This window comes from Grus americana, chromosome 1 (assembly GCF_028858705.1).
Source record: "Grus americana isolate bGruAme1 chromosome 1, bGruAme1.mat, whole genome shotgun sequence".
Lineage (NCBI taxonomy): Eukaryota > Metazoa > Chordata > Aves > Gruiformes > Gruidae > Grus > Grus americana.
Genome location: NC_072852.1, coordinates 11451322 through 11464070, shown reverse-complemented (window position 1 = coordinate 11464070; position 12749 = coordinate 11451322). Strand labels below are relative to the sequence as shown.

Below are 12749 nucleotides of genomic sequence, written 5' to 3'. Positions count from 1 at the left end.
TTTAATTTCAGGCTGTAAGGAATAACAACTGTTATATTTGATGGCTTCCATATCAACATGCTTACTACTTTAACACGGTAATGGCAAAACTTCCAAAGTCTTTTAGGATTTCATGCAATGCCCCGTTCTGAATGAAAACCAAACCAAACCAAATACAATAAAATAAAATAAAATGAGAGTTAAATATAACTCATTTCAGACGTGGCCCAACACAGGGAAATGGGGATCTGGTGGTTCTTCTCACCTCATACCCATCACATCAACCCCACAACATTCCTCTACAGATGTTCTCCATGAGACTTGCACAGTGAGGGCCTCTAAATATTTTTACTCTTTTCTCACCCTTACTTTTTTTCTTGTCCTTACTGTCCTTGTGGAAAGTTGGGAACAATGACCCTCTAATGAATCATGGAATACTATTTTTTTTTCTGCTGGACTCCTATTCACAGAAACTATCAAGCTCACTAACCACTTAAATGTAAGTCTGGTAATTTAGGCATCTTATATGTACATCTAAAAATTCTGCCTCATAAACTTAGAAATATTTTTGCATTTGCTTTTTTTTTTGGTCAAATTTTCTTAAAATAAGCTCCATATTCCACTTCTTTAATTCTTTCCTGGTTTTTAATTATTATTTTCTAATACACTGAAATGAATAGCTAACGTTTAGAAAAGTATTTTAGCATCAGGTTTATATAATATATTGCAGCCAAGATATGGCAAGATCTCTCCATCGTCTGCTTTTCTAATTAGATTGTAACTCAGAGGTAAAGAATTGAGTATGTTCTATTATTTTTGGAGAGCAAACCTGAAAGAGAGAGAATTGAGAAGAAGCCCCTCTGACTCCTAATTCAGCAATCAAAGTAACTAATAAAGTCACTGAGAAAAGCACAGCGTGTTGTGCAAAGGAATACAAACATTGTTTCACAGCCAGAATAACAGAGAGATGAATAGGAATTTTGGCTCCTTATGAAAAGAGCCAAAGGCTCCTCCTTCAGCATTCATCTTCTTTCCTTATTCCCTAAAAGTTAAGAATCTAGGCTAAGCAAATTGTTCACGAATTCTACAGCCAGCATTCCTTGTCCTCTGCGTTGCGTACGAATGGTCCTAGTCAGACACATCTCAGTACTTCTGAGTAGTCGGATGTCACAGAGTAAAACCCTCAGAGATTCAGTAAAATAAATTCAACTTCCCCCTCCACAAGCCTGAATATTGCTGTATGAATTTACTGTACAGTCAGGAGAAGAAATAGGAGGCTCATCCCTACTAAGCACCTAGTTCTCCCTTGCTTTGGTCTTTGTGACTAGCTAGGGACTTTCACCTGCCTCGCCAGGTGAGATGATCCCTCTCCCTTTCCTTACTTTTCGTTCTACTCTCTGATTTATTTCCTTGTTCTTTTGCAATAAAGAGACCGAAACACCAGCCCTCAAACATCAGCAAATAATCCTCAGTATTGCAGCTCCACAGTTCTACAATGCTCCCAGAAAACTACAATACAAACACTTGATTTGCAATCACTATATTAACAGATGAATAAATATTCCTCAGAGATGATTAGTATTGGTAGTTCAATATTCCATTAATAACTGCTTATTTAATCATCTGGAAAAAATACAAGTCCAAAGATTTTTTTAACATGTAACAGCAAATAAAAAAAATCTTGAAATCAATACATTCTCTCCAATCTCATCAGCACACTGTGTTTCATTTGGAATTAAATAATTTACGACCATTTTTTGCTTGTGAAATATAACCTACAAGATACTGCTTTGGGCTGCAATCTTTTCGATATTAAAAAAGTAATAAAAGTAGAGTCGGATACTTCATAAATAAAGAAACTCACCTACATTTACAGTGATTTAATATATGGGACAAAATAAAATCAGAAGCAAACCAAAGTGATGATAGGGAAGGGGACCAAAGCCTGCTTATATTATAAAATGTTTCTATTAATTTTAAAATGAGTGCTATTATGAGCAATGTGAACTTGAGTTTGTCTTTATTTAACTAAATCAGGATTTTTCTAGTGGCTTACTTAGCATATGCTCATACAGTATCAGAAAAATGTGGTGTTTTCTCTTTATCTCCTAGTACTCACAGAAGGGCATTTACTTACACTACACTATTTAGACACTGAAGTCATGTCATGGAAAAAAAATTCCAAACAATAATGGAAATATGAACATGAATAAGGTTAAATCATATGATATTTTCCCACCATAAAAACTTTGCGTCCGGATGAATTGCATTAACACATCAGTCTCGTACAAGGGACCAAGGGAAGGCAGATTTACCTTTACAACACATCTTGTTCCCCCCCCCCCGCCCCAGCCCCGTTTGCACAGAGATGGAGAGATACTGGCTCAGGGAGTGAATATAAGTGATTTTGCAAGGCTGATGCAGTAATTTCATAATTTTTCTGAACAGTTTGCCTCAGCAGTCCAATGGATGGATGGCTCTGCCCTCCGATCACAGACCACAGCTGAAGAGGAATGTGTTGCCCATACAACAGCTTCCCCAGGACAAAAACTGGTTTCTTAGCTTAAGCCACAGAACAATACAAGTTGAAACTGAGTCTATGTATTCATTTTTAGCTCTCTCTTGCACTTGGTAAAGGTCTTTTTTTTTTTTTTTTTTCTTTCAAACAAGCAAGCAAGCCATGATCCATTCTATACTGCGCCTAAAATTGCTTTTGGTTTATACAAGTGTCATATCCCTAAAAATAACTTATTCAGTGGCAGGTTGGGATTATACCTCGTGACATGACACTGGAGGAAAGCATTTTGCATTATGAGTTTCATGCCACTGAGGAAGGAAAAGGTAAACCAAAACCAAAAATCAGCTACTCAAGAAGAGACGATTTCAGGATAACTTTTTTTGACAAATTATAGTTATTATGGTATGGGTTGTGTGGGGGAGTGGGTGGGAACGGGAACCGTCCTGAATTTCTGAAGCTGAAGTATTATTATTTTCAAAGAAACAGAAAGTTAATATAACAAATAATGAGAAAATACTGCATAAAAATGATAGAATCCAGATTATTGATAATCAATTGAATTAGTATGTTGAAAAAAACCTAAAGTGTCTATTTCCATCTAGCAACACATGAGACAGTAATTTTTTCATGGCATAAGTGAAATATTACCTTGGTATTCAGGAAAATTGTTTGAAATAACTGTCATCAGGAAAGAGTACCCAAAACATTATTAAGAAAATTTGAGCTGTTAAAAAATATTCCATTTCCATGAACCTTAAAGCAATTGGACTGTTTGAATTCATAAATATACAACTGGAAATTATCCGGAAGCATATTTTTTATTATTCGTTTAAGCCTGTATTATACCATGCTATTATATTGTCTTGTCACCAGAGTCTAGCTGGTGACTCCATCACCAGCCCTTTATTCTTCCTGCCAAATGGATATCTGGAGAGGATGACTGTATTTCTATAACCTAGTGCAATTTCTTTATTTCCTCTGATATAGACATCCACAATATCCAGCCATAATTTACAGGCTTGCAGATATTATGTGAGGGTAACCACACCTCTGCCTCCAGTTACAAGAGAGATGGTCCCACTATGAGACTTATCTCCAATTATTTTTTTAAGCATTTTTTTAGTCCTACCAACAAGACCACTTTGAGGCTTCCCCTGTGTTCAGGTCTTCTTAATACTGCCTGTACACAAAGTACGTATCTGGTGCTGCACCAAACATAATACATAATGGTAATCAACTATAAATGTTATGAAGAACATATTTGGCAAAATGTCTCGTGTCTTCCTGATTTCCTCTGCATGAGATGGCACCAGTGCAGAAAAAGGGGAAGTGCCCTCCAGCCTGGTCTGAAAAAGTCCGATCGCCTTTAAAATACTGTTTGCAGTTTTATGTCACCATCAGCAGAGGGCACCCAATCATTTCCCCACCAAACCCCTCTGCTAACCGAAATAGTAATCTACTGAGAAAATATCCTTGAAAACATTGTATTTTCTTTTCCTTCAACAAAATTTAAGAAGGTTAGAAATTTTTCAACCAGCTCTAGCCCTAAGCTGCATATGCAATGACTGGAAAGCACCCTGAAGTCCAGAATCTGGAAGATGGGGGGGGCGGAATTAAAGATTGTACACTGAGAGACATCACTGTTATATTAAAAAAATAGTAATAAAAAGAATAGACTTCATATTTGTTAAGCTAGATCCTTAACTGCTGTAAATTGATATAGCTTTATTTACACTGAGGTGAAGATCCAATACACAGACTTTATGAAGGTGAAAAGTAGGAAAAAAAATTTAAACGAAATGAACTATTAAAAAAATTACTAATAAACCCCCAGCATTTGTGGTAAATGGCAGCCTTTACTCTCAGAAAGCTAGTGCTTGGGTGCAAATTAGAAAGTATGATGTAATTAAAACATGGAAACAATGCATTTCATTTTTGAGGAAATTATTCTTTTTGTACATGAGAAAGAGAAAGGAATTAGAATATTCTCAGGTGCCTGATATTCCTCTATTAACTAAGTCATTTGCTCCCTTCTGTCCTGCTCAAGCTATGGTCGACTATTTATGACTTGTAATAAGTATGAATTGTAGGTTAACTAAACATTGCTAGGAGATACTGTAGTAAAATTGAAATAACAACACTGTAACATAGAGCCTTCTATTTTAAAATTACCTGCAAATTATCCACTGCCACAGCTATGTGCCAATTGAGAATCACATTAAACAAAAACACTAACTGAATGAATGAAGTAAAAAACAGTACAGCACATTGGAAACCAATTTTCTTCTCAATTCTTAGCAACCTGCTGGGGGATTGCAAAGAAAAAAAACATGTTATTGGGATAAATTTACTTGCTAAATAAAGGTTTGCACTTCTACCACTTAGTTACAGAGCGGAGGAGCATGCAGTGGCCATCTGAATGTTTAAGTTCTCCTTCACTTTACCGCAGAGAGAAATGACTTTCATACTTACGTTTAGCAGCTGTTCGAAAGCGTAGCTAAAGCCTTTTTTGTAATCTGTAATTCCTTTAGCAGAGATTTTATAGACAGCTTCTTTCAGCTTCTTCTTGTTCCTCACATTAGCTTGGACAAGATGATTAAAGCAACTGACGTTCTGGGCATTATTGTTAAACTGTAAAATAAGTAGAAATAGTATTAAAGACAGTTAATTCTCTTTTCTAGATACTGTAGTAGTAAAGGCTAATGTTTTCTTGATCCAGGAGGTAAAGCATGTCACACCTGGATTTTCATTTCCACTATATTGAGAATGTCCAGCAGTGTCTGGATATTTTGAAATTGGGCAATAAATATATTGGGGAAAAAAAAAATGTATTTGGTGCTTCATTCTCTGTTACAACCAAAACGCCTCTACTACAGTGGAAAAATTGCCACAAATTTTGTTTCAAACTCATACAATTAAATCAAACTGAGAAATGCAGAATTAGGGAAACAAAAAATGTGGGGAAATATTTATTTTACTTTTAAAATCACTTAAAAATACTGGTTGGATTATCAGATGACTTCCATATTCCACATATTAGTCTGCTGTTTTTCAGTGAACCTTGCAGATCATAATCGATCAGCACATATACCTTATAGAAACCAAAATACACTCCTGGGACCAAGGAAGCACATAAGAGTTGCTTTAATCAACAGCAGCACTCTTTTTAGCTACTTCTATCCATCTACCTAAAGTCAAAGATGAGACAAAAAATGCTGCAGAATGTACAATTTGAACTGTAGTCTTGAATGAAAGTGCATATTTCCGCACATCATCTGTGGTTAACTCTATTTGAATGACAGCATCCTTTTAACTACAACACAGTCATTTTCATTTAAGATACTTTTGACTAATATTACTAAAACTATTGTCTTGGCCAATTTTTAAACTGTTTTCTCTATCCAGATTTCTTGTGTGAGCCTTTTTTTCTCACTGGCAAATAAGATGTCCAGAAAACTCTGTAATACTCCATCTCAGCAAAGGCACTAAAATCCAGACATCTTAATTTACTTTTCGGCTGAAAACAGATTATTTTGTCTCTTCCTGATTAAGGGTCTTCAGTGAAAGTAAATGTAAATGTAATTTTATGCTGTCAACCTGATGCAAAGCCTTAAAATAACTTAAAAATCAGGCCTTGTTGGCTTAAGTCTCAATACTGCTAATTAGTGCAATGGTACTGTATAGAAGATAAGGTAAATAAGGTCACAGATTTCAATAACTGCTCAGACTACTTACATGTCTAAAATAAATCACTAAGTGGCAGGCTCAAAGTACAGAGAGAGACCTGCTACCAGCACCAACCACCAACTTGCACTGTAATTGTAGGACACTTACAATGAACAGAACTTAAAAGGATGAAGGGATTGATAATATCAAACCATTTTTAATAATGCATAATAATTCAACTCAAGTTAATAGGATGCTTAGGAGGTACGCAGACTTTTCCATATCCTGGAATTAGACCCATGCTCCCTGCCCTTAGGACCTACCAGAATATGAACTACCAGCAATTTTAATCAAACATCGACTTTAATCAATGAGACTTCTGCTATCAACTTAGCAGGAGCAAATGTGTAACAGCAAATATAGTACAGCTTATGGCAGAGAGGACTGACGGAGAAAGGCACCATCCTCAGCAGAAGGCTTAGCCTATTTTGTTCCAGATCCTTCTTGAAAAAAGCCACAGAGCTGCAACTGTGGGGGGTTTGCCCGAAAGTGAGCAAATCCAGGCACTATTCTGAGAGCATTTGCTATGCTGGATTCTAACTTATGGTTCCACTTGTAATCTTTTATTCTTGTAAAATGCATGTGTCAAAGTGTGCCAAGAACTAGAGACTTTAAAGCATGAATTTGCCTGCCTCATCTTCTAATAACATTATTATATCACAAGCCACTCCTGCAGGTACGTACAAGAAAACCCACTACTTTTATGTCGAGTATTAAGTAGTGCACAACTAACTGAATAGCTTGCCATCTAGCATTTATTTTTCCAGGGAGCTTATTTTTGTGCATTCCCAACGAGTTAGTACTGTCTTTTGGTGAGATACTGATACTGTTTTTATGGTACAACTGCTGTTTTCATGTATTTGCTAAAAAAAAATTGTATTGATTCTTCTAGGTAGGGATATTCACTGTGAGAATGCCCATATAAGAATCTTCATATGTCTTTCTAATTAATAAGGACAGTTATTAATCTGTCCCAATTTTATATCTCTGGTCCCATTGCAATTAAAATCTGTGGGAGCAAGTTATTCTCAAATGACTTTATGCAAAGTTTTCCATCCCCCTTTCTATCAATATGCAGTTCCCAATGGATCACAAGGGGACGAATGTTTCCAAAAACATGCAGAAGCATGAACAAGTGCTTTAACTTTGAAAAATGCAACGTTATATTTGACCAAACATCCTACAGAAGAGTCAGTTGTATATAATAATAGGACAAAGGTCACTTATTTATTTTTGTAATATTCTATTTATCAAGGCTTTAATAGAATACTACAACTATAAATATAGTATGATGTATCTAAATTATTTACAGTAACAAAAGTATGAAAACAGGGTAAGACAAGGAAGATAAAAATATTTTCAAGTTCTCCCAGTGTCACAATGCAAACGTCACCTTTAAAATAAACAAACACGTGGAATTGGATTACATATAACCAAGTTTTCAGCTTGAATATTCCTTTAATGTATCCATGTTTCCCAGAAAAAATTATTTTCTGCTGTGATTAAAAAGTAAGACTCCCAGCTGAACCCTAACATTTCCATTGTGTGATTTTAAAGCCATTATCTTTTATAATAGTTATTTTCCCAGACTCAAACAAATTATGGTCATTCATTTTTCCATTTCCCCTGAATATCACGTGGCGATTTTTATTCACAAAACCATGAGATGATCACACGACTATAATCAATTCACTTTGATGCAAAACACGGATACACTCAGCGGTGCTTCTTACAGAAGTTTCTTACAGAAGTAACCAATAAATCACTCGATGATTATTAGGTACATTAACCACGTGGGAGTGAAAACAGTAATGTGCTGTGGAATTATTTCAGCTTGCCTTTACCAAATTTTGTAGCCATGAAGGGAAAATTACTGACATAAAGTAATTTTAAAAAGACAAGGTCTGAAAATTAATTCTGATTGTGAGATGGGATGAGTATAGATCTGGTACTTGGAAAGTAAAAGAAAAACGCTCTCTAGTAGGTATCTCTGCTCTACAAAAGCCAATTTCGTCTGAAAAAGTAGAGTGAAAACAGTATTCTGCTTCATCAGTAACATTATATGCAAATCACTGAGTAAGCTAATATAAAAGTAACCATAAATTCAATCTATAGTCTTGGGCTATAGCAAACAGCGACTTAGGTGTTCAAGTGAAAATTTAGTGACAAGTGAAAATTTCTCCCTGAAATGCCACTAACATTAAACTGCAAATCTAAATTGCTTGCTAGCAGTCCTGCAAATGTATCAGGATAATTATTTCTATGAAGGTCAGGTATCTCGCGTATGGGTTGGTAATTATGGATACAAAAACGACATTTTAAAAATTGACGGGAATATTGGCTCAAACTGTTTAAGCTGGTAACAAGTAAACTGTATTGTACTATACCTGTACATGATGTAAATGAACAAAGAGTCAAGGTCAAAATGTCTGCATCTGTAGATTGACAAATGCTGATGTAAAATGAAGGAGAGAAATAACACATTGGGAGAATGGAGAGTTACATCAACCAAAGTCTGAAAATGCTGTAATTTAATTAAGAAAATAAATGAGCCAGCTGTTTTCAAATACATCGGTCAACATTAATGTTAACAGCAGTCAACAAAGCGGATGAGAAGAGTTTTTGATTAGCTAAAGGAATCAGTAGGAGCAGCAATCCTCCAAAAGGAACGTTTACCTGTTTGCTAGGAGGAGTAGGCAAGTCTGAAGGTCGAAATGTGACTGATAAAAATATCCAGATGAGAACAAAATTCAGGGCTACATTTAATTAATTTGAACTCCAGTAAAATACTGAAGTGACTGAAGGATTTCAAGTGTAAAAGACCTTAGATTGCCCTTAAAACTGGCTTTTCATAACACCAAAATAATTTTGCTCTTTAATCAGGTGACCATGTGACAAATACCAGGACCATTCATAACTTTGAATTAGCCAAACTGAACCCGCTTTCAGCTACGCTCATCTGAAATATAACAGCAATAATGGCATTATAATGTTTCACACATTGAGATACCAAAAGCCAAAATATTTGCAATAAGCCTTTAGTGATTACTGGTCATATTACCTGTCTCCTAAGTACCGTAATAATGCTCATTTAAGTTTGGATGAGTTCTTGAAAACCAGTTAACAATATACTCAACCACTTAGTATTTAACTGGAAGAAAGAACATGCAAGCTTTCAGAAAACAGTTGTCACTTCAGAATGTCCACATTCTTACAAAATGAAATCCTATCAAAGGCGTAAAATTAAAGTAATTGCAATCCATACTTTATTGAATAAAATACTCTCAATGCATCTATCTGAAACATGTCGGTTGGGTATTTATCAGACTGGCATTTCCCCGTAATTACTAAAGTAAAGATAAACATATGTCACAAAAATGCTACTGTGGTAAATAGAAAATAAATGGAAGTTGTGTATGACGCCGAGGGCTCAGTGAGTCACAAAACAACAGATGACATTTGGAGGCAAACCATTCAATTGTTAAAATTTAAAGCCAATCTATACAGTATGTCACTACCAGTGACAGCTTCTACTTTTTCAGCTGTATAAAAAGCTTATTCCTTATCTAAGCTAAAATCAGAGCCTTGAAGCAAAACACTTGGAAATCATGGAAAACAGGATAACCTTAGCTTTTTTTTTTTTTTAAGTATCATGAAGTATTAAGATAATTAAATTTGTCTTGTAATTATATAGCAAGGTATAGGATCTAGAGGCATTTTTCACTAGATTATTTCTCACTACTCTATTTATATCCTTTCACAGCCTCTGCCTTTGGGATCTCCCAGAACGATCCTCAGGAAATTAAGACCTCGTATTCACAGGTTTGGGCAGAAATACCCAAGCCTGTTACTGGGCCACTAAGAGTGTTAGAGAACTTCATCTAGTTGACCTCAAACCCCCAGTATAATTTTTGGCCATATGTGGGGCAACTCAATAACTGGAAAGATAAGTTCATCAATTCAACTCTACATGAACCTCTGACCAAAGGGTTTTGAGTTTAGTGCTGCTTGAACCTTGTCATTCTGGAGAAGGTCAGAAACAGAAATACTAATCTGACAGCCTTACAAGGACTTTGTCTTTATTCTCCTGTGGGCTCCTCCAGACACATGGACCTCCGCAATCCACAGTGCCCCAAGAGTTACACTGATGGACAAGAGAAAGGGTTGGCGCTCTCAACCTTTCTTCTGATGCCAGACTAGTTAGTTATGCATTGCTAAAAGCTGCCTCTTTTCCAGAGTTTCAACCTGCTCTTAATAAGAGCATCCTTCTTTAAAGGTATTTAAACTCCTACACCTACACCAGGATATTGGAGGATGCAAGGGAAGTGAAAGAGAGGTGCTGATTTATTTCCAGTATCTGTTTCCACTCTAAGTACTCTGTGGATATGATGGCAGATCAAAAAATGAATAACAAGAGACCCTACAAACAGGTGTAAGATAAAAGAAGGGGAAAAAAAACCCTGCATGGAAAAAGGCTGCAAAATGAAGAAAGAAAGGATCAGTATTCAGAAGTGGGTTACACAGGGACTGGAAAACATTTGAGACAGATAAGTAGAAAGATCAAAGCTATCAAGCAGCCTGGGAAAAAAACCAGCAAACAAAATAGATGAGAAAAAAAATGTTTGGGTTGTTTGTTTGTTTGTTTGTTTTTTTCTAAAAACTGCATTTGGTTCAATATATTACCTGCTGAACAGATACAAACTGGCTTGTCTATTGGGACATTTTTTGATAAATCTGCCTTCTGCAGATGCCAGCCAACCTCTCTCCACTTGACAAGCTTTAACAAGTATCACATAGCGTGTAACTCCCAGGGACATCCACACTTTAGCATCGCACACACCTCAAACATTACTGTGCGTCTCGGACTCCTTGTGAAATAGCTCAGAACTGTTCTCATTTTATTAGTGAGAAAAGGGAAGCAACCGGGAGGAAAACAAGTAAATCCGAGGCAAAGACATGGCCAGAAGCTTTACTCTCAATTCCCTACTATGAGAGCACCAGAACATGCTTTTTCCCTTTCCTTTGTGCAACCAACTCGAGGTCGTCATATTTGCCCTTTAACTTGATATTAGTTATTTTGCTATATGCCATTTAAACCGCAAGGTCCAATAGGGCACAAATTCTTAAAGCATGAATTCTCATAAACAGGCCATCACTTAAACTTCTTCAGAATGCACACACAGCTAATGCCGTTCATGCTGAAGACTACAGCGCTGCGAGAGAAAAATCTCTGATTTCACAGGCAATGCATAAACTGATGAATGTTTCAAATTCTCTTCTGTATATCCATCTATCCCTCTCTATACATCTAAATATATCTCCGTCTCCTGAGCGGCATAAGGAGTATAAATCTGAAATCCAATGTCAATCATTCTTTTGGCAAGTGTAGAAGTTTATTTAAATACAAATAAACCATTTCAATTGATCCTGCTTCTTTTATGAAAGGAAACCCAAAGCATCCCCTTCGTTGCACTGTCTTAGAATTCACATTATATGTAATGCTAATAAAACAAGCAGGCATCAAAACCAGCAGCATAACATGAAATCATATAAAGGATTAAAGAGTAATACCTTGGGGCATTAATTTATCTTGATCAGAAAGTGCTTATTACTGTTTCTGAGAGTCAATAACTTTTTTTTTTCCTGCTGTATCTGATGTCTTCATACATATGTGTGTCTACGTATTTGTTAAAAATATATTTAGGTATAGGTATGTGCTTAATTGTTTTTACGACACGATCAAGAAAGCAAGCTTCAGTCAACATTTATCAGATGCTATCTGGACAAAGCAGTAATCCACTGAGGAAAGCCACAATTCTCAATATGGATAGCAGCAAGCTCATGTAAATCCTTAGCAAAAGAAATTGAGGAAAGGCATTTTAGCTCTGAAAATCAATCCGAAAAACACAAAATCTTTGTAAATCATCTCATTAATGGAAAATGCAACAACAGAAACAAATCAAAATCTATATATTAAAGAAACTTTTAAAAACTTTTTCGGGTTTTGGTCACTAGGTGGCACTAAAACAAAAAAAGTTGAACTGGTCTCACAAGTGTTCTCTTGCCATGAGAAATTTTACACTTCTGGCGGAGGTCGTTGGTGCCTTCTGTGAATGGCATACATTTCTCATTACAGCTAAAATAATTAAATACTCTTGTGTGCCAAATGAGTCAAGTAGCAGGAATATTAAAATCCAAATTTCCTCTTTAAAGAAAAATTTCCACATGTTGAACACAGGAGATCCCACCTCCAGGAGGATGACAATCTATTTTTTCCACACAAATGACCCATATGACCAAAACAAGCAGCTCAATTTCCAACAGCTTTACAAACCGCATTTACAATACTCATAATGGAAAAGCTGTAAAAGTTAACCGTTCTCAACCATCCTCCTACCTAAAAGTATTTCTACATCTCCAAAATCTGTAAAAGTGATAACATTCTTATTGAATATTGTTTAATACCAAACCTAAGTAAAAATTCAGATTGTCCCAACCATCCTTACCTGCTGCTTCCCAATTCTTT

The 12749-nt window shown here is 35.9% G+C and overlaps 1 protein-coding gene across 7 annotated transcripts in view; it reads right to left on the bottom strand.

Annotated features, from left to right (window-relative positions):
- CACNA2D1 (calcium voltage-gated channel auxiliary subunit alpha2delta 1) overlaps nt 1–12749 on the bottom strand; it is a 421619-nt gene that overhangs the window by 84817 nt on the left and 324053 nt on the right. For all 7 annotated transcript variants that reach the window (XR_008579526.1, XM_054844365.1, XM_054844371.1 and 4 more), the window contains exon 11: nt 4970–5128. Coding sequence is in view for 6 of the 7 variants with exons in the window: in XM_054844365.1 (XP_054700340.1) it covers nt 4970–5128 (159 nt within the window). In the remaining variant the exon portion in view is untranslated. The remainder of the gene's footprint in view (nt 1–4969; nt 5129–12749) is intronic.